The 22351-nt window shown below is 48.3% G+C and overlaps 1 protein-coding gene across 5 annotated transcripts in view; it reads left to right on the top strand.

Moving 5' to 3' along the window:
* The window catches only part of LOC147701314 (putative methyltransferase DDB_G0268948), a 246938-nt gene that overhangs the window by 88932 nt on the left and 135655 nt on the right, over positions 1 to 22351 (top strand). For all 5 annotated transcript variants that reach the window (XM_086930036.1, XM_086930034.1, XM_086930033.1 and 2 more), the window contains one exon: positions 5588 to 5698. In XM_086930036.1, the coding sequence (XP_086786162.1) occupies positions 5588 to 5698 (111 nt within the window). The remainder of the gene's footprint in view (positions 1 to 5587; positions 5699 to 22351) is intronic.

Here is a 22351-nt window from a genome sequence, read left to right as displayed (position 1 = left end):
AATGGGAATGTAACCCATATGAGGCCCTATGTAGGGAGACTGTACAAATGTAAATAGGTAAAAGACCCATAACGTTGTGCCCTGTTTAAGGGTACTATGTAAATGTAAAATGGGGCTGATACCCATAAGACGCCATGTGTGAGGGTGACAATGTAAAAGTAGATGGGACTGTAACCCATAACACAGTACCCTGTTTAAGGGTGCTGTGTAAATGTAATTGGACTGTAACCCATGCAACGGTGCCCTGTGTGAGGGTGAAAACTGTATGTTTCCTATGTAGGCAAGTGTATATGGGCAAATGGGGATTGTACCCATTCCCATCCCTATGTAGGGTAAAAATAATGTGAACATGCAAATGGAAACATGAACCCTAGAAGGTAAGTACCCATAGTCAATACAATGAAACAGTGCCCTGTTTAAGGGTAGGAATTGTATGAAAGGGTGCCCTTTGTTAGGGTGGAAACCGTGAGTGGCCTGTGTAGGCAAATGTATGAGGGCAAATGGGGCAAAACCTGTACCTATCCCTGTGTAGGGAAACGTAAAGTGTAATTAACATGTAGCAAGTGTGCAAATATGTATATAAGCTAATGGGGCTAGAACCCAAAGCCATCCATGTGAGATAATTTGCCATCATATTTCACTAAACAATTAATAAACATTTAAGAAAATAGGTGTGTGTGTCACCATCGTCCTGTAACACTTACTGGAGTACGTATGTTACCCAGACTTGCAGAGGTAAAAAAAAACAGCTGACATTTTTAATGTGAAAGGCACATAGACATGCAGCATAAATTCGAAATAACACATATATTGTGGAATGTAAGCTCGTAGAAGAGGTCCGACGTGCAGATAGAATGTGCCAGTCTTTGTGGGCTCATAAATCACAAGCACAATATTCAGGAACTAGAAGCTCTATACTGTCCCATAGGTGGCACCATTGTATAGAGAACAGAACATCCTACAGAAGTCAGCAAAAAGGAGAACGAGCAAACCTCAAACTGTTGTGTTTTATAAAGTCCCCTTCATAGTGAGGCAAACGGCACTGTGTATTTGGTAAAATATACTGGCACCACTCCAAACCACAAAAAAGTGCTGATGTTATAGTAATAATTAAAGGGATCCACCAGGAACAGAATACGCTGGGATAATGTACGCGTGGAGGTTGCATGCAGCTGTAAATGCGATAAAAAGAAGGGTGAATAAAAGTCAACCCACGTCCGAGTAGATGCCCAAAGTCCATAGATGGCAGCAGGTACAGCACTTAGCACCGGATGCTCCTGGCGCGGTATTGCGCTCAAAATTGTGCCCGTAGAGCACGGATGACATGATGGAGGCTCCTCAATGTCTGAAGAAGTGCGCAGCTCCTCATGAGGTAAATAGTGCGTGCTGAAATCACTGAAGGAGAGCAACCGAATAAACGGTCACGACTGCCGCAATACAGGTAAGGCACATTGAAGACTGTGAAGGATGGCAGGGCCGAAGTGTAAATGCGCGATGTAGACTAGGATGCGCATGCCATAAAAAATTTGCTAGAAACAACATGCAGAGCTTCAAAGGAGCGATGGCATGAAGAGAACAAGCATTTGCAATGCAATAGGTCTCGCATTAGGAAAGTTTGAGCTATTGGAATTGTAAATGACACATTTTTTAGTTAGGTTTTGTTTTTGAAAATAGCAAAATTAATAGTTTTGTCATTTACAATGCCACTTGTTATAATTTTCGCAAATGTGACACATATAGCACTTGTAATGCAATTTGTGTTGTATTTACGTGACTTACATATATTGATATTACAAATAACAATGGCTTTTAATTTTTTTTTACATAATTAATACTTAAATAAAAGGTATTGTAATTTATAATGGCAATAGCTTAAACTTTTGTAAATAACTTGTGAAGATTATGTTCTGTGTGTTTTATTGTTACAAAAGTCCTAAAACAGAAGTGAAATATTAACATGTTTTTGTTACATTTGTAATAAAGCTTGAAACGTTGAGAGAACATATTTGAATTAGTTGTTGAATGGTTGCACAGATTGAAGTTGTGGTGGCGAATGAGTGATGCGGGGTGAGGATGTGTTTGGGTGAGAGGGTGTGTGAGGGTGAGAGGGTGAGGGGGTGAGGGGGTGTGAGGGTGAGGGGGTGTGAGGGTGGGTGAGAGGTGTTGAGAGGGGGTGAGAATGAGTGAGGGTGTGTGTGTGTGAGGGTGAGGGGGTGTGTGAGGGTGAAGGAGTGTGTGGGGGTGAGGGGGTGTGTGGGGGTGAGGGGTGTGTGAGGGTGAGAGTGCGTGTGAGGGTGAGGGGGTGTGTGAGGGGGTGTGTGAGGGTGAGTGAAGGAGGGTGAGGGGGTGTGAGGGTGAGTGAGGATGTGTGGGTGGGGAGGTGTGAGGGTGTGAGGATGAGTGAGGCTTTGATTGCGTGAGGGTGAGTGTGCGATGGTGTGAGGGTGAGTGAAGGTTTGATGGTGTGAGGGTGAGTGTGTGATGGTGTGAGGGTGCGAGGATTTGAGAGGGTGGGGGGATGTGAGGGTGTGTGAGGGTGAGAGGGTTGTGAGGGTGAGGAGGGGTGAGGGATGAGTGAGGATGAGGGGGTGAGGGTGTGAGGGTGGGTGAGGGAGTGTGAGGCTGAGTGAGGGTGTGAAGATGAGGAGGTGTGAGGGTGTGCGAGGGTGAGTGAGGGTGAGTGAGGGTGGGAGAGAGGGTGTGTGAGGGGAGGTGAGGGTGTGATGGTGTGTGAGGATGTGTGAGGATGAGGGTGTGGGGATGAGGGTGTGGGGGTGAGGGTGTGGGGGTGAGGGTGAGTGGGGGTGAGGGTGAGTGAGGGTGTGTGAGGGCGTGTGAGGGGGTGTGAGGGTGAGGAGGTGTGAGGGTGAGTGAGGGTGTAAGAGTGAGTGAGGGTGTGAGGATGAGGAGGGTGTGAGTTTTCTGCAGAAACGGTTGTACTTGGCCCAGTTTGTAGAGAGGCATATGAAGATGGCCCCAGTGTCAAATGACCTTAACCACCACACTTGGGGTCGAGTAGCTACGGCCTGTCCTGTGCCCCTCCCCGACTGGGATCTGACAGTGCAAATAAACATCCGAAAAAATGTTTCAAAGTACCGACCATGCTTATTTTAATAACTTTATGTATAGCGCTTTCTAATATGAAAGTAATCGCTGTCCTGTAACCAAAATAAAAACAACTCAAGAAAGATGAAGTGGTCGGCTATTACAAAGATGTGGAAAAAGTCAAGGAACTTTAGGGGATAATGATGGTTTTCAATATGAACAGTAAAGATAGAAGAAGAAAAAATGTCTCAAGCTGTAAAACTAGGTAAATAGTAAAGTGGAAAGGGCCGATGACTTTTTTACAGAAAGTTAATAAATGGCCATTTTTATCGTATAATACTTGCTGCTTCCTAGCGATGCAGCTCTACGTAATGTACCAATTACATTGTTCTTAAATCATTTACCTGGTAAGTAAGATGCTCAGAATCGGCCCTGAATTGATTTGGATGCAAGACATGTCCATCACACAAGACACCAGCCGCAAATGCTCAATTGAGTGTTAGCTCATGGGCAACTGAAACCACTGAAGGAAGTAAGCCAACAACACGCAATTCCCACTCGCGTGCACATCTCCTGTCCTTGTAGTGATCGGGAGGGTGCCGCCGCGCTGCCCGCGGCGACCCGCAAGCTCTTGGTCGGCCGGCCAATCCGCTCGCGGCCGACCGGAAGTTCCGCCTCCCAAGGTCCGTGAGAAGGCATGCCGGCGCATGGAGCGCCCTGCCGGTCCGGGGTAGCCCGGGTCCCCAGGAGGGGGCCGGGGTGAAGGAGGAGTGTGGCGCCTGTTGCGGGGCTCCTCTGACCTGAGGGAGCCCCGATTCAGAAGAGGAGACGCGCCGTGAGGATCCCCGCCGGAAGAGCGCAGTCGGTGAGTGGGGCCCAGGGCTGATGTGAAATCCGTGCGTGCCTGTGTGTATGCCTGTGGGGGGGGAGGGGAGAGTGTGTGCGCGCGTGTGTGTGTGTGCGCGTGTGTGCGCGAGGGAATGTGTGTGCGCATGCGTGACTGTGTGTGATTGAGAGAGAATGCGAGGCAGGGGATAGTGTGCCGTGTGCCTGTATGTGTGCCGTGTGCCTGTGTATGCATGCGCGCGCCTGTGTGTGTGTGTGCGTGCATGCAGAGGGGTGGGGGCTGCCTGTGTCTGTGTGTGAGCAAGGGCTGTGTGTTGCTCCGCGCAAGTGCAGCTCAGACGCGCGCTCCCGAGGTGAAATCTGACAATGGAAAGGCGCGCGTCTTATTGCTGTCCACTTTCACAAATACGGGCAACATAAGTTGTCGAGCTGACAGCATTCATGCTTTCGCATGAATGCCACATCAGCTCGACCTAAAAACGACAAGCATTTCCAAAGCTTTAGATTTAAACATGCGGCTCGAACAGTTGTCAGAAATGAGACCGTGTGAGGCATGGTGAAAATGGGAAGGTCCCATTAGTAGTAACGCACAAAACGTGATGTGCAAAAAAAAAGTCTGTAGCTCCATGCCATGACAGGAAAAGAAAAGTCAAGCACATTTTTCCATCAGAGACAGTGCAGATAGGCATTAAGAAATGTAGAAGTTCTCCGGTTCTGCTGTAGATGATTGTGGGAGAAAGCAGGACTTTCAATCAATGTGGAAAGGCAGAAAGATGGTGTGCTTGTTTACCAAATGACCGGTAGGAAAATACACTGTACAACTTACGTATTGTACATAAGTACAGCATGCCTGGGCTAGGGCTGGCCGATGGTGTGGCCACTGGTGGGGCTTAAAGGCATAGGGGTTTATTTACAAGCCCTCTGCGCCGCCGGTGCGTCACTTATCATAAGGGAAAAAGTGACGCACCGGTGGCGCAAGGGGTTTGTAAATAAGCCCTGTAGTGTTTTATGCTTACTTGTTTCTTGTTGACTTCTTTTCTTTTCTTTTCTTTGTAGTTCTTGTTTCTTCCTTGCAGTTGTCTTCATTGTACTGTGTAGAACACACATGTTTCTTCTTCGCAGTAATTTCCTTCTTATGGATACCTACTCTTCTGAAAATTGTGGTTTCTAATATTTGCAACATCTCCAGGTCCACCTGTGTTCGCCAGGTACCTTAGATCGGCTTCTAGCTGTAGGTTCGTCACCTCGTCGCCAAAATATGTAGTGATGAAGGTCTACTCAGGAAGGTTGTATTTCAAGATGATTTATTTCATGAAGATAACAAGTTGTAAGGTACTGGACATCATGAAGATATGTGGTACATCAGAGCCGCACCAGGAGCTGCTTTCAGCTGCTCAGCCCATGACCAACTGTCACTCTGCCTCTCTCAGTCCCAACATTCCGAGGCATCATCAGACTCCAACATTCTAATGAGTCAGAGCACAGGCACTGGCAGAGCACAAGTGCATGGCTAAGTTATGAACTGAACTTCCTGAAACCAATGCAGCCCTACACAGCTAAACATAGCACCGATCTACACTACAGCAACATCAGATAAGCACAGAGCTCAGCCAAAAACTATTTCTTGTATGTACCCAAACCCAAATGCGCTAGACCTAATGGCTTTTCTATTACTTTTTTCTCGTTTGAACTGCAGATGACTTGTCAATATTTTCAAACAAAGAAACAGGCATCTCTCTATCAAAAATACATGATTCGGGAACCCAAGGAAGTGATCAGTTTGATCCTCTCTTACCTAAAAGATAAGGTAAGAACATTTAGATATAAAAGACAATGCAGGTGCAAATTCAAACACATTTGGTATGTACCATAAATGATTTAGAACTGTGGGGACGGGAATGTCCTATGCATTGTGTACAATCAGGATCCCTGTTGGGAGTGCCCAGCTGAGAGTAACCGGTATCCTGCTTTAGATTTTTTGCCCTAGCCTCCTGCTAATCCAGAATGTATCCAAGACCCCAATCCTCTCACTGAGGCCCACCTGGCATCAGCTTCGACAGTCATACAGTTCTTATCATCTAAAAGTTAAAATATATAGCTTTACAAAGAAATTCAAAGACATTTCAATTGCTGAATAGGTTACATTTTTTGTTGGTAGTTTTAAAAAATTGATTTTTTGTTTAAAATATCATCGTAGAAATGTGTAGATAATGTTCCCGATGTTTCTTTCATGTTATAAATGTTGTGATTGTTAAAAAGTGGAATTTAAATGAAGTTGTCATTGAAGCATACGATATTAGAAATTTTTTTTCATTGAAATGACCTATGTCATTTTTATTGTGTTTAGGTTGATATTCAAGAATCATATCTCATTATATAGAGAAATCCCTTCTCATTTATGTGCTATGGTGGAATTCTATTGATAAAGGTCCTGACATTGGGCACATATATTACTTGTACTTGCTTACTGACTAGACTTTTTATTAAAAAAAACACAGATATTTACTGAAACAATATTGAACCATCATTTATGCACTATGTTTCCTGTGAAGTGCACGCTGGAGCGCGCTAACAACCTTTTTTAGGTCGAGCTCTCTCGACCTATTGTGACCGAGTTGCTCCTCAAGGGACGTAGATTGGTGCACGAGCGCCGATTGCACATCGTGGACGCGCATCATGCCCCGCCCCCCCCCCCCAGCCGTGCACATCTTTTGCTCCACATTCCACATTCACAGCGGCAGCCTCTCACAATCACACACACAGCCACACTCACGGAAGCGCGCGCACACACACACACACACACACACACACACACGCACACACCATACACACCTCACACACAGGTGCCAAGCCCCACTTACCGCCTCAGCCGCCTCTCCTGACTTCTGCTGCCATCCACTCTGAGGGCGCGGGCTTCTCGCAAAGTCGGAAGTCCCGCCCCACGACTGCCGTGAGCGTGCACATCCCGAGACCGGAAGTTAGGGAGAGTGCACGCTCACGGCTTTTTTTTAATGTGCAGATGATCCTTTCACGGCCGTGCAGCTTTACTGCTGCGCGGCCAATGCTTGTTTTTATGTAGCACTTGACACTTCTTCCTTTTCTAAGCAATACAAAAAGGTACCATTGTTATTCTTTTTAATGATAATTTCAGCTTTAATGAGTACGAGTTGGCCTTGCCAGGATTGAAACTTGTGACACGTAAGTCACAGCAGCAACCGTCCGTGGCGACCAGTTAACCCATCATGCCCTTTTCTGGATATACATGTATGTATTACTTTGCTCTGGCGGCAAAACGCCAATGAGGTAGAGTTATAAGTGGCTTACTGTGTCAAGTAAAATACACTTATATCCACTTAAAGGTGTGTCTGTGGCCCTGTGTTCTGCGCAGTGTGATGGCTGTACAGCAAAGCTGTGCCATGTGCAGTCTGAAGTCCTTGCAGACTCAGGCTCCTGGTACAGGCCTCGCACCTCCTCAGAGGGGTCCTCTGCCAAGGAATTCTGAACCTCCGACCCCTGGCACGAGGCAAACACCTCCTCTGATGTCTCCCTCCAGGGAATTCCCAAGTGCAAGCCTGAGGGGTCGAGGACAGAACCTTCTGAGGCAGCGCGCGCTCAGTACCTTCTAAATCTTATTTTAGGTCTGTCATAAAAACGGGCCCATCAGTAACTTCGTGCTCTGGGAGCATTCTGCGTGAACCCCTTCGCCTGACGGCTCCCACCAGTCGAGGGGTATCAATGACACCTCCTGACAGCAGCACCGAAAGGGCAAACTTTGCGTCTGTCAGTCTGAGTGTCTCCGGGCCTGGGTTACCGGAGTTGTGATCATATGCACGAGCGTGAACCCGGCCCACCCACTCACTTGACCACAGTGTGTGATCCTGTGACAATCGCTTGATTCCTGCTCCTCAGCTGCCACGTCTTTGCCAAAAGTGAAAGCTCCTAAAATGTGCTGGACGTTGGTATTAAGCAGCTAGGAATGAATACAATGTTATTTCTACATGTTTGCGTTTTTGTGTAAAGGGTGGAAAAGCTGGAGAGATTCGGTAAGGACTGGCACATCTTAATTTCTGACTGACTCGACCCCAGCCCCACCGCCCTTTCAAATGCACAAGTCCGGCTCTCCCCACTGCTACCGAGCCATGAGCTCTAAGGTCTGGGCAGCGGGCAGATGATTGACCGGAAGAGAAAATTGCAGTCACACAACCCCCGGGAACTCAAGAGTGCAGAACCCCTATTTTAACCACAGTGGCCCCCTCGAAATGCACTCGTAGACCTTCTGAAAGCCCTAACTGCCACGGTCATGCGTGTGCTCCAGGGATTGAACCTGCAGCATCACAGTGCGTGCTTCCCTTGGCGGGAGGGGGAAGAGTAGTGCTTCTCATGGGGGGAGGGGGAAGTAGTGCTTCCCTTGTTGGGGGGCAGTAACGCGTCTCTGGGTGGGGGCAGTAGTGCTTCTCTAGGTGGGGGCGGTAGTGCTTCTCTAGGTGGGGGCAGTAGTGCGTCTCTGGGTGGGGGCAGTGGTGCTTCTATAGGTGGGGCGGTAGTGCTTTCCTACTGACATTGAGGCGGAGGTATTTATCTGGTTAAACTATTGCGGGGGTGTGGTTCTTGGGCCCCAGCGAAACTGTAGGCTCTGCAAATTAGTAGCTCCTCACTTTCAAGGGTCCTCGACGCGCCATTCCAGAGAAGACAGACTAATCCGCATGAGAGCCGCATTAGAGAACATGTCCTTGGCAGATCTCTAATGGCTGCTGGATGGCTAACGTTAAACGAACGCAAAACCCTCTCCAAATTCACGGGAGTAATGACTTTCAGTAAATTGGAAGCAGTTACTCGGCATGAACTGATGGCTTGCCCCAGATATGGTAAAACACGGACCCTTAATCATGGACATGTACATAGTATTATTAAATAAAGGAAAAAGCAACGGACTGTGTGAAATAAAGGTGCAAAACATTGTTCAGCTGTGATTGCTAGTTTGTATTTTGTAGTTTAAAGCCAGTCGCAGGATATCACAATACTTTTCCGAATTGGCCATCGTGGTTTAGAACTCTCTCTTAGCAACATTATGGACTTCGATATTGCAGTTCGAATAATAACACAAAACACTCCTCTTCAACCAATACCTTGGAAAAGACGACACTTCACTACTTGTTGTGTGTTTTTACTTAACATCTAGCAAGTGAGGCAGGAGACTGGCATACATACTCACGGCTCATTGAGTTGAGCGCTGCCGCCGGGGCCGCCGACATCCGGTGTGACCTGCAGGTCACGAGTTCAAATCTTGGCAAGGCTGATAGTGGGGAAGTAAATCGCGTGATGATACGATATACGTTTTTTTCTTCTTGTTATATTGGTTTATGTCAACGGCCTTTGTGTAGCGCTACTGGCATGATTATAAAGTGCCTTGAGACAATTAATTTACTAGGGAAGAAGCTGGAGTGCAGTTCATGCAACAAAGCTCACGATTTTCAGGCTGTCGACAGCAAGTTATCTTCTTAAAAACACGAGTTCTCAGTTTGGGGACATTACAGCAAAGGATATTTTTATCAGTTTAGTCGAGTTTTGGAGCTTGGGCACAGCAGAGAGAAGTTCATTGTGTGACGCCATCTATTTGTAACATTCTACACACTAATACACGGCACTGTGAACACCATGCTCAAAGGGTCGTGCACATTTCTGAAATATTAATCCTGTACGTTTATTTCCTAGTGATTACTATGGACTCATTTTTATAGGTTTCCTGTGGGGAAAGGAGTGTGACAGGCACATTTTCTTATAAGGCCGCCCTATAGAATTCTGCTAAGAGATACAGAGCAGGCAGGTGTGTGTGTGTGTGTGAGGGTGCGGTAGAAGCACTGCGGGAGAGAAGCTATGGTCTGCGGAGCACACACCAACCACGGGGCAAGAACTTGTAGCAAGAAGAAACCACAGTGACGCCCATACTCAGCACCACTGCTCTCACCCCAGCACCCGCGCATTTCCACTTGCTGTTTCCCAAGTTTAACCTGCGCGTTTGCCAGAAGGGCTCTATTCTGAACCCCGAGTCCATCTGCTCCACCCCCTCTTGTCCCCTCAGCTTTGACCGGTGCCCGGCTTCGACATAGCGCTCTTACCCCTTGGTCATCAACTCTTGCCCCATACCGCCCTCTGACCTCAAGCAGGGCATTCGTCCGTTGCCGCGTTGCTCTCTGCCCTTGCAGGAGCCTTCAGCTCTGAATCTTCTGCCATCTGATCTCACCCCGGGCCCTCACTCACTTCTTATCCCTGTACTCCCAGCTCTTACCCCTTTGCCCTCAGCTCTTACCCCTCTGCCCTCAGCTCTTACCCCTCTGCCCTCAGCTCTTCCTAGGCCCTCACTTCTGGCACCTGTGCAATCTGACCTCAAACCAGGCCTCCAGCCCTCACCACACTGCCCTCTGCCCTTGCCTGTGCCCTCACTGACTCCTGTGCCCTCAGCTCTTACCCCTGTGCCCTCAGCTCTTACCCTTGTGCCCTCAGCTCTTACCCTTGTTCCCGCAACTCTTACCCTGTGCCCTCAGCTCTTACCTGTGCCTCAGCTCTTACCTGTGCCCTCAGCTCTTACCTGTTCCCTCAGCTCTTACCTGTGCCCTCAGCTCTTACCCCTCTGCCCTCAGCGCTTACCCTGCCCTGTGCCCTCAGATCTTCCTAGGCCCTCGCTTCTGACTCCTGTGCCCTCAGCTCTTACCTGTGCCCTCAGCTCTTACCTGTGCCCTCAGCTCTTACCTGTTCCCTCAGCTCTTACCTATGCCCTCAGCTCTCACCCCTGTGCCCTCAGCTCTCACCCCTCAGCTCTGACACCTGTGTCCTGTGACCCTCGCCGGTGACCATGGCCAGCATGGCGGGGGAGATCGTGGCCTTCCTGCTGGCCCTGTCGGGCTGGGTGCTGGTCTGCTCCACGCTGCCCACCGACTACTGGAAGTGTGTGGCTCTGTGTGTGTGTGTGGCTAAGCCTGTGACTCTGTAGGTATGTATGTGTGTGGCATTTGCAAGAGATTAAGCTATTGGCATTGTAAATGACAGTGCCATTTATATCTATTTTCAAAACCAACACATAAATAAAAATGTTGTCATTTACAATGCCAATAGCTCAAACTTTTTCAAAGGTGAGACCGTTGCATTGTAAATGCTTGTTTATCCAGCATCCAGACTCTCTCTGTGAGCTCGCTCACTGCTCCCATGATTAAATACCTGAAAGGGAGGCTTGAAAATTTTCCTTTTGTCTGTTTATGGCAGGATGTGCACCAGGAGACCCTGCAAATCCATTAAACAGAGAGGGGCTGCTTCTCTGATTTGAGATCAGAGTGTTTCAAGAGGCTACAGTAAAGTGGCAGCAGTAGGCTGTGTGAAATGGAGATGTGTATGATTGCTTTTCACACTGTTTTAGGAGGGTGAGTATGTTGACTTTGGAACTTGGGACACAGGCTGCGATGTAGATGCTCAGTGTTAGACCTTGTCACCATTGGTGTTGGTCTCCTATGTTTTTGCTATTTTTATGCTGGTCTAGATGCTTTGGGCACTTTGCCACTGCTATTTAGTGCCAAAGTGCAAGTGCTCCCTGTTGTAAATTATTGTAATGGATTAGTGCCTCCAAGATTGGCTTTTTTGATTTACTTGGCAGACCCTAGTACAGTGCAACACGAGTGCTCAGGGACTGTAAATCAAATGCTGCTGGTGGGCTAGCAGCACTGATTGTGCCATCCACAGATGCAGCTTGTAAAATATGGCGCAGGCCTGTCATTGCACTGGCTCCCGGTGAGACGACAGGTGGAGTTCAAAGCTCTATGCCTAGTGCATAAAGCCCTCTATGGAGGAGGGGTGTCCTAGTTCTCTCATACAATGCACCCTGCCCATAGGTGTACCTTGGGCCTACCTTAGGGGTGACTAACATGTAGAAAAGCGAAAGTATAGGGACTGGCAAGTGGGTGCACTTGCCAAGTCGACATGGCAGTCCCATGTCGACTTGGCAAAAAAACACTGATTTCGACGCACGGCCATCGGGCATGCACTCATAGTATGCAAGTTATCGCATCGAGGCACCATCTTGTCGAATCGTAACCGGGATGCAGTAAGAAATCAATGTATCCCCTCCTCTCCAGTAAGCAACTGACATATCACCTCGACGGCCTGCAGTAAGGAACCTGTATTACTGTATCTGTTCGCAAATGCTTTACACACTGCCTCTGAGATAAGCCTTAAGAATGGGCGAATTTTGCGAATTGGCAATTTGGGAATTTGTGGATTTGCGAATTGGCAATCCGCAAAATTCGCGAATTTGTGCGAATTTGCGTATTTTTTTATTTTTGCGTGCTCGCCGGTGTTCGTGAGGCGCTTTGCGTGTTCGTGGCTGTTCGCGAGGCGCTTTGCAATTTCGCAGGTTTTTTTTTTTGCCTGCTTAATCACTGCCACCCTCTTGTTTTTTATGCCCATCTGCCCTCTGTACCACTTGTTTCTGTGCCCTTCTGCCCTCTGCCCCACTCATTTTTTTGTCCCCTTCTGCCCTCTGTCCCACTTTTGTGCCCTTCTGCCCTCAGCCCCACTTAGAATGGAGCTGGCAAGCTGCCAGCGCCATTCTAAAATAGCTAGAAATATCTTCAACAGGAAGCACTAATAGATAAAGTAAAGCAGGTGCTCCAGTAGAAGGTCAAATTAAGTTACACAATCATTAATCACCCCAAGTTTGGGGGTGATTAATGATTGTGTAACTGAATTTGAGCAGCACCTGCTTTACTTTATCTGTTAGAGCTTCCTGTTGAAGCTGACTTTTGTAACTATTTTAGAATGGCTCTGGCAGCTTGCTGGCGCCATTCTAAAAGAGTTAAAAAAAGTCAGCTTGAACTTTTGACCCAATCCTTGTTCGTGGATTTCCGTTCGCGGATTTTGCGTGAAATTTGCGAATCTCACGGAATGCGAATTTACCGAAAATCCGCAAAATCTGCGAGCGGAACGGATTTTCCACCTATGCTTAATAAGCCTGCCTGCTCATGCTAAGCTACCAAGGGGGGGCAGGGGTTATTTTAGAAGTGTTGCCCCTTACTCTGACTAGAAGTAAGGGCCCCTACTTGATCAAAGGTACCTACCTCTGCCAACCAGAGACCCCCATTTCTAACATTGGTGGTCAGCGGTGAGGATTCTGGACTTGCATTAGTGACTCATATACAGTGATTGGTGTGCACTACTAGTGAGTGCAGACCATTACGCGACCACATACATTTTGGTGGAATTTTTTCCTTGGGACTTCTATTTTTCCTAAAGAACTGCCAATTCTTGTTACCATGAGCAAAACAACATCCAACGCATCTATGGATCTACAATTTGAAGAAGAGAGGGTCAATACCTACACAGTGCCACAGCTTAAGACCATCTGTAGAAAATTGAAAATCTCTGTGAAAGGCCTCACCAAGGAGGAGGAGTTCCAAAAGGCTCTGAGGGCCTTTTTGGAATCTAGAAATGCTACTGAGCGTCCTGAAGAGCCTAGGGAGGAGGCAGAGAATACAGATGGGAAGCTAGAGGGTCCATTGGGCTTGAGAGGGGAGAAAGTACGTTTAAGACAGGCAACAGTGTTTCTTCAAAGGGCCTGTCCCCAGGAGAGCTGGAGGACATGGAGAGGAAAACAATGCATGAAATGGAGCTAGCCAAGCTCAAAAAAGTGGTCAGATGGAATTAGAAAATAAGAAGTTAGTCTTGGGAAAGAAAGAAAGAATGCTGAGGGAGATGGAGATGAAAGCAAAGAGCTTAAAGATTACTTCCTCTGGTGGCAGCACAACATCAGTGTCTGAAGAAGCAAGAGTATATATCCCAAAATATATAAAGAAGGATTGGGGAGCAGGGTTGTGGAGGCGCTTTCTCAGTGATGTACGGGACACCTTGTTAGTCCTGCCCTTTGAGGACCAGAATTTCTATGTCAACAAGAAGAAAGCCTTAGTGACCAGGTATGGGTTGACCTCAGAGCTTTAAAGACAAAGATTTAGAAATTGTAAGAAACTGGAGTCAAGTACTTGGGTGGAATATATGTCTTTTTTTGCAGAGTATTGGATGGTTGGGTGGTGATTTGATCGCCTGGGAGCACTTGTCCAGTAATTGTTTTCCATAGCTACACCAGCACTTGATGGATAGTAAGCTGACTATCCCTAGGAAGTTGCAGAGGAGGCTGACTGCTGGGTTAGTACCCGGGTCCACAAGGATCATGTGGGAGACTTTACCAAAAGTGGGCATGGTCCTCAGCAGAAGAGTGGAGGGGAAAAGGGTAAACAGAGGAAGTTCCAAAAAGGGCCAAAAAGTAATCCTGAAGGGAACCAATGGAAGGCTTCCCAGCCTCCCTAAGAAGAAGCCAGGGGTGCTGACAGATAATCCTGTTCATAAGGGGCCCAGGAAATGTTATAATTGTGCTTCTGGGATTCAGAGTGCCCCATGAAAGCAAATGCAGCACTCACTGGTGCACCACCCCAGCAGATGGCTTATGTAGCACTGGGGGTGGATTTGGGTGCCCAAGGTGGGTGAAGTCCCGCATAGATGTCACTAACCGATGTTGAAGCCTCCAAACTGCGAGATATTACTGCGCTGTTGGGGCTTACCCTTTTTATTGACAGCCCCACCCATGTGAAAGGTCACACGCTAGATGTAATTTTCTCTACGGTGCCTATCGTGGTGTCCCCACCGCTCCCAGTTCTATGGTCAGACCATTACCTAATAAACTTTTCTATAGAGCATGAGTCTAGGACTAAACAAAGAATACAGAAGGACGGGACTCGACAATCTAGAGCTTTTCACCTAGTGACAGCAGACATGCTCTCCGATGCTCTTTGTCAACATCCTTGTGAACTGACAGGGAACCTAGAAGCCGACCTAACTTTGGTCCAGAACTGGTTGCAGGCAAGATTTGAGGAGCTGGTCCCACTGAAGTCAGCTAGAACAGCCCCCCATCATGACTCCGCTCCTTGGTTTACCTCCACACTACGAAAAATGCGCCAAGATTGTAAAAAGGCGGAAAGACTTTGGCGGCGCAAGTACGATCTTGTGGAGAAAACTAAGTACCGTGATGTCATAAAGCTATACCATAAACAGATTGCTGAAGCTAAAAAGAATTATCTCGAGCATAGAATAGACCAAGCCGATAACATGAGTCGGGAATTGTTCAGAATTGTGAAGGAGTTTGTTGATCCTGTCGCAGGCGCCCGTATACACTCGCATACGGAAGAGTGGATTAGGCAGCTTGCAGACTTCTTTGTGGCTAAAATCATAAAGATTCAGGACTCCTTCCCTTCGGTGGACCCTTCAATGGATCCTGCTGTCTCAGGGTGTGGGCTGAAGTTGGAATCATCCTTAGAGGCAGAGTCCGGGCCCACACTATCGGTTTTTCCCCAGCTATCCTGTGAAACATCGCTTGAGTTACTATCCCGATTGCAATCTGGCTCCCCTTTGGATGCCTGTCCAGCGAAATGCCTGGGCAAGGTGGCTTCAGCTGTAAACAGCTTGCTGAACCCCTTGCTTAATCTGTCATTGAGCTCTGGGGTGGTCCCTTGCCAATGGAAACACGCACTTATTCTGCCGCTGATCAAAAAGCCTTTGCTAGACCACTTACAGCTGGCTAACTATAGACCGATCTCCCTCCTCCCTGCTCTGGCGAAGGTGGTGGAGAAACATGTTCAGCACACTCTTACCACCTACATTGAGAATAACAAACTGCTTCATGACTCCTAATCTGGCTTCCGTGCTAATTATAGCACGGAGACAGCGCTTGTAGAGGTGACGGACACCATCAGGGAGACGCTCGATCGGGGGGGGAAAGGCTATGCTAGTCATGCTGGACCTGTCGGCGGCTTTCGACACCGTCCCACACGCTGGTCTCCTTTTAAGACTCAGGGAGATAGGACTGCGGGGGATGGTGTTGAACTGGTTTCAATCCTTCTTAGCCGACCGCCGACAGGTGATCTGGGCTCCACCGTTCTCCGCGGAAATGCCTTCGCTAGAGGTGGGGTTGCCTCAAGGGTCTATTCTGAGCCCCACCATTTTTAACATATACATGGCCCCTCTGGCGGAGGTAGCGGAGGCATTTGGGGCCCGGGTCATCTCATACGCTGATGACACCCAGCTCCTGTTCACTTGCAGGAAGGGAGAGGTTTTCGACGGCGGCAGAATGAAAGACTGCTTGAGCGCAGTCTTTGCGTGGTTTCAGCGGCACAGCCTGAAATGCAACTCGGATAAGTCTGAGCTGCTCTTTTTTGGCTGTGCCCCTGACCCTGGTTGGAAGACGTGGTGGCCTCAGGACATGTTCCCCCCTGAGAAGGAATCCTCCCAAGTAAAAAATCTTGGAGTTGTGTTCGACGATGATCTCTCCTTCCGTCCACACATCCTGGGACTATCAGGGAAATGTTTTGGCATCCTTAAGATGCTCAGGAAATTCCTCCCACTGCTCTCCCTGCAGTACCGTAAGAATATAGTCCAGGCGCTTGTGGGATCCCGTCTGGATTATGCAAATGCGCTTTTTGCAGGCCTCCCAAAGTATCTTCTGTCTAGATTGCAAATTGTTCAGAATTCGGCGGCCAGAGCCATCTTCGGCCTGCCAAGGAGAGCCACTGCTTCATCGCTGCTAACTAGGCTGCACTGGCTACCGATCTCTAGCAGAATTAGGTTTAAAATCCTCACATTGGCGTTCAAAGCCCTTCACTCGGTGGGTCCCATCTACCTTAGGAAGCGTACTGCTTTCTATGTTCCGTGGAGGACGTTGCGTTCAGCGGACTTGGCCAAAATGGAGGTGCCTGCGGCCAAACGAGTCCGGATGGGTGGTCGATCCTTCCAATATGTGGCAGCTCGCTTCTGGAACGAGCTCCCTCTCTCCCTCCGTAGGGCTAATAGACTCCTGGCTTTTAGGAAGGAGCTGAAGACCGTGCTCTTCACCAAGTAATCATCGTGACTGTAGCGTGTCTGCCTTTGGTTTTTTTTGGTTTGTCAGGCCTCTTTGCTAAAGCGCCGGGACACCCTTTCTGGGTAGCCGTGCGCTCAAAAAGTACGGCTATAACATGTCCCTAGTCTCTTTCGGAGACTGTGAGATGGTCCCTAGGACCCAGCTTCCTGATAAAACTCAGAAATACAGACAGTGGGTGACCATCGATGGCCATAGGGTGAAGGCTCTGAGAGACACCGGAGCCAGTGTGAAAGCTGTCAGTTGTCGGCTGGTTTCTGTAAAGCAGGTGATATCCCATGCATTTTACCCTGTAGTTGCCAACTCAGAGAGCCACAGCAAGGTGGCCCAGGTTCCTTTTGAGTATGGGGGTGTCTCAGGTAAGCATGGGCGGAAAATCCGTTTCGCTCGCGGATTTTGCGGATTTTCGGTAAATTCGCAATCCGCGAGATTCGCGAATCTCCCGCAAAATCCGCAAATCCGCGAGCAGCGGATTTTGCTCGCACTGTTCGCGTGAGTTCGCGGCTTCCCAGTACAACTTCGCGCCCCGCGAATAAGTGCAAAATTGCAGAAATACGATTTTAGCAAAACTGAAACTACTTACCAGGTTCAAAAGTTCAGGCTCATCATTAGTAGCCATTTCCTGTAGTGCTTCCTGAGGGGCCCCTCCAGAGTTCAGTTGCCAGTTGCAACTATTATGTGACCCTGCTCTGAACCTCAGAATAGTTACACATATGCCACAAAGGTCCTGAATTACAGCTAAGGGAGACAAGCAGGAGCCAGGCTGGAGGTTCAAATCCATTAATCAGCCCCTAATTCATTATTGTCAGTTGGGGCAGGGCAGGTGTTGTAACTAATTTTGCAACAATGAAAGCACTTAGCAAGTTCAAAAGATCACTAATCAGGAAGCACTAAGGAAGCAGGTGCCAGCTAAAAAAATATTCTGTGACACATTAATCAGCCCCAAATTAATTCAGGTCACTTGAGGCAGGGAAGGTGTGCTTGTTGCCACAATAATGTACACTGACTGGACAACCAGAGGGTGCTGTGATGAAACAGAGGGTGGCATGGGTGGGCCAGAGGGTGGCATGAGTAGTCAGAGAGTGGCAGTGGTGACAGAGAGTGGCAGTGATGAAGAAGAGTGTCCCAAACAGGCTGGACACGTAGAAACAACAAGTTCGCGAAACTTGCGACCCGACAGGTAAGTTCGCAATTTGCGACATTGTACAAAACCCTCGCGAACTCGCAGAAACCCGCGCAAACACAAAAAAAAAAAAATCTGCAAATTCGCGAGAATTCGCGGATTTTGCGGATTTGCGAGTTCGCAAATCCGCAAAATTCGCGAACGCGAGATACGCAAAATTCGCCCATGCTTAGTCTCAGGTTCCTTTCAAGTACCTGAGACGGCCATGCCTGTTGGCTGTCTGCTATGCAATGATTTGGAAAGCTGCCCTTGGGCTAAGGTGGAGAGCAGATCTCATTTGGTGATGTTGGGTCTGCCTGAGTGGGGGTGTGTGACCACTCGATCCATGGCAGGTAGAAATGATTTTCAAGAGGACCTGGAGCCTGAAAGAGTGGCCCAGGTGCCTGCCTGAAAGAGAAGATGCAGGGGGCATGGGAAACTGGCCCCTGAAGTTCACACGGTCCAGGAGGAGGCAGACCTTGAGGGGGATGTCCTGGAATATACAGTTGAACAAGTAGCTGAACTGGGGACCAGCCTGAGCTGACCCATTGGGAGCAGGAAGGAGGCCCCTCCATGGAAGTGCCCTTCTCTTGTAGGTGTGTGGCAACAGGCCACAAACCAGACAGCAAGTGATCAGTCTGGATCATATTGGAACTACTGGGAGAATGGTCTCCTGTTTAGTGAGCCTAAGGTTAGTGAGCCTGGGTTAGCCTGTGTGCTGGTGGTACCCAAGCCCTACAGAGCCTTTCTACTAGTTCTGGCTCATGATGTGCCTTTAGCAGGACATTCGGGGCAAGACAAGACCTTTGAATGGCTTGTCACCCACTATTATTGACCCCAAATGTGCAAGAGTTCATAAACTCATTGCAGGACCTGTCAGACTTGCCCGGCAAGTGGTAAGAGTGGAAGGAAGCACAAGGCTCCTCTCCAACCATTCCCTGTGGTCAGCACCCCCTTTGAAAGGGTGGGTATTGTGGGACATCTGTATCCCAAAACAGCCATGAGCAACTGATTCATCCTGGTCTTGGTGGACCATGCCACCTGCTACCTGTAAGTCATCCCTCTCCAGACTACGATGGCCCCTGTGGTGGGATGTGCATTGATGGAGATTTTCTCCCATGTTGGGTTCCCCAGAGAGGTGGTGTCGGACCATGGTACCAACTTCATATCTAAGTATATGAAGTCCATGTGGCAAGAGTGCAGTGTAACCTACCAGTTCAACACTTCTTACCACCCACAAGATAACGGGCTGGTTGAGAGATTCAACCAGACCCTACAAGGTATGATTATGGGTCTTGAAGAACCTCTGAGGCTTAAGTGGGACGTCCTCTTGCCATGCCTCCTGTTTGCTTACAGAGAAGTGCCACAGAAGTCCTTAGGGTTCAGTCCCTTTAAACTGCTATATTGTTACCCTGTAAAAGGACCTCTGAGTTTGGTAAAGGAAGGCTGGGAGAAATCTCCCAGTAAACCTCCCAAGGAGGTAAATAGCTACATGCTGGCCTTCAGGTACCAGAATGGGCAATTCAGACAACTCACTGAGGTGAATCTGGAAGCTAGCCAGGAGGAGATCAAATCGTGGTATGATCAGAATGCCACTCTGATCGAGTTTTGGACTGAGCAGAAGGTGTGGGTCATGGCCCTCATGCAGGCTTGTGCACTCCAGGATAAGTGAACTGGACCATTTTTAGGTGGTAGAGAGCAAGAGTAATATCCCATACTTGGTGGACTTGCTGTCTCCTAGGAACCCTTTGCGGGTCCTGCATGTAAACCACCAGTAGCCCTACTTGGAGAGGTACGAAGTGAGCACGCTCCTAGAGACAGATGATGGAATGGAAGAGGAGACTGAGCAAAACTGTCTGCAGAAGAGCAAGATGGGTCAGTGGACAGTGTGAACCTCTCTTCCGTCATGACCCCTGATCAGCAAGATGACAGTCGCAAACTGATGGGTAAGTTTCATGATCTGGTCTCCCTGACTCACGGTGTCACTGACGCACCGTCCATGATGTCGGCACTGGGGACAGTCCTCCTGTAAAACACAAAACTTACAGAGTGATGGACAAGATGAGAGCTTGCATCATGTCTCTGAGATGTTTGCGTTAAGGGTGATTGAGTTCTCCAATAGCCCTTGGGCCAGCCCAGTGGCCCTGGTCCCAAAGGCTGCCACGCTTGGTGCCACACACAAACTCTGGTTCTGTGTGGACTACTGAGGACTCAATTTAATCACCAGGCGTGACCCATACCTCATCCCCATACCCAGAGCTGATGAGCTCATTGATCAGCTAGGGGCTGCCCAGTACCTCAGTACGTTTGACTTAACGTCTGGGTATAGGCAAATCATCTTAAATGATGAGGCAAGAGAGAGGTCAGCATTCTCAACACTAGATGGGCACTACCAATTCTGGGTTTTGCCCTTTGGAATGAAGAATGCCCCTGCCACCTTTCAGAGGTTGGTCAACCAGGTGTTGGCTGGACTCGAAGATTTCAGTGCCGCCTACCTGGATGACATACCAGTGTTCAGCACCAGTTGGGAAGAACATCTGCTCCACCTCTGGGAAGTGTTGATAGTGCTGCGGAGGGCAGGCCTCACCATCAAGGCAAGTAAGTGCCAAATCGGGCTGGGTTCGGTGGTGTACTTGGAACACCACGATGGGAACAGCCGTGTGGCGCCCCTGCAGCCCAAGATCGATACCATCCTGGATTGGGAACCCCCAAGACCCAGACAGAGGTGTGAGCCTTTTTAGGGCTCACAGGGTACTACAGGAGGTTTGTTAAGGGGTATGGCAGCATTGTTGCACCCTTGACAGGAAGTCAAGCCCAAGAGAGTGAACTGGACAGACACCTGTCAGAAAGCTTTTGATGCCCTAAAGAATGCCATGTGCAAGGCGCCCGTGCTTCGGATGCCCACCTTCCCAAAATAATTAATTGTACAGCCAGACGCTTCAGAGCATGGTGTGGGGGCTGTACTTTTGTAGAAGAATGAGGAGGTCCTAGACCAACCTGTACCCTTCATTAGTAGGAGGTTACTTCCAAGGGAACAGAGGTGGAGTTCAATTGAGTGTGAGGCATTTGCTGTGGTCTGGGCACTGAAAGTGTTGAGACCATACTTGTTTGGGACTCACTTGCGGGTTCAGACCAACCACAGGCCCTTCAGATGGCTGATACAGATGAGGGGTGAGAATCCAAAGCTGTTGAGGTGGACCATTTCCCTACAGCGGAACACCGCCCTGGAACAGAACACGCCAATGCTGATTGTCTGTCCAGATTTTTCTGCGTTAGTGAAGAGAACTCTCAAGAGGGTGGGTAGTTCTCCCCACATTTCAGCTATAGGGGACACATGTTAGACCTGGCACCATTGGCGTGGGTCTCCCTTCCATTTTTACGCTGTTGCCTCCTGTTTTTGCTATGTTTTTTGCTGAGCTAGATGCTTTCGGCGACTTGCCACTGTTGTTCAATACCAAAGTGCTTCCTGTTGTAAATTGTTCTAATGATTAGTGACTCCATGTTTGGCTTATTTGATTTACTTGTCAGAACTTAGTACAGTGCACCATGAGTACCCAGGCCTGTGAATCAAATGCTGCTGGTGGGCTTCCAGCACTGATTGTGCCACCTACAGAAACTGCTTGTAAAATATGACTCAGGCCTGCCATTGCAGAGCCCGTGTGTAGTCTGGGACTGCCATGACGACTTGGCAAGTGCACCAACTTGCCAGTCCCTAAACCTTCCCTTTTCTACATGTTAGTCACCCCTAAGGTAGGCTCAAGGTACACCTATGGGCAGGGTGCATTGTATGATAGAGGTAGGACATACCGTGGTGTGTGTGGTATGCCCTGGTAGTGATTTACAGCTAATCTTGTTTTTCACTATTGCAAGGCTACCTATTACCATAGTGGTTGAATACAAAGGTGGTTCTGTTGGGTGAAAACAATCGCTTTGAGAAAGGCATGGTGCGCTCAATACATATTAAAAACAAACTCTCTGAAACAATGATATATGGAGAAATAGGAATTGATTTCCAGCAATGCTTTATATTTAATAAAACGCAAACATGTTACATCTGAATTGTTTTCCATTCAGTGATGCCAATAGTTGCAATAAATGATGATCAGACCATTAAACAAAACATAAGTGTAGGGAATGTGACTGGTGGTGAACAAAGTGCTCAGTGCATCAAATACAGTGACACATATATACAAAATATATACAGGGAATAGGGTTGGCCAGAGTCTTAATTCTTCTTCAAGGAGACAAAAAGTCCATGTAAATGTTCCTGGAGTGTCTGGACCAGTGGTAAAGCGTCGACGTTTCGACCCTAGTGTGCCCCAATTGAAGGTCGCGGCGGGTCTTTATCAAGACAG

The sequence above is a fragment of the Lissotriton vulgaris genome, chromosome 7, assembly GCF_964263255.1.
Source record: "Lissotriton vulgaris chromosome 7, aLisVul1.2, whole genome shotgun sequence".
Lineage (NCBI taxonomy): Eukaryota > Metazoa > Chordata > Amphibia > Caudata > Salamandridae > Lissotriton > Lissotriton vulgaris.
This window is presented reverse-complemented; position numbering and strand designations above follow the sequence as displayed.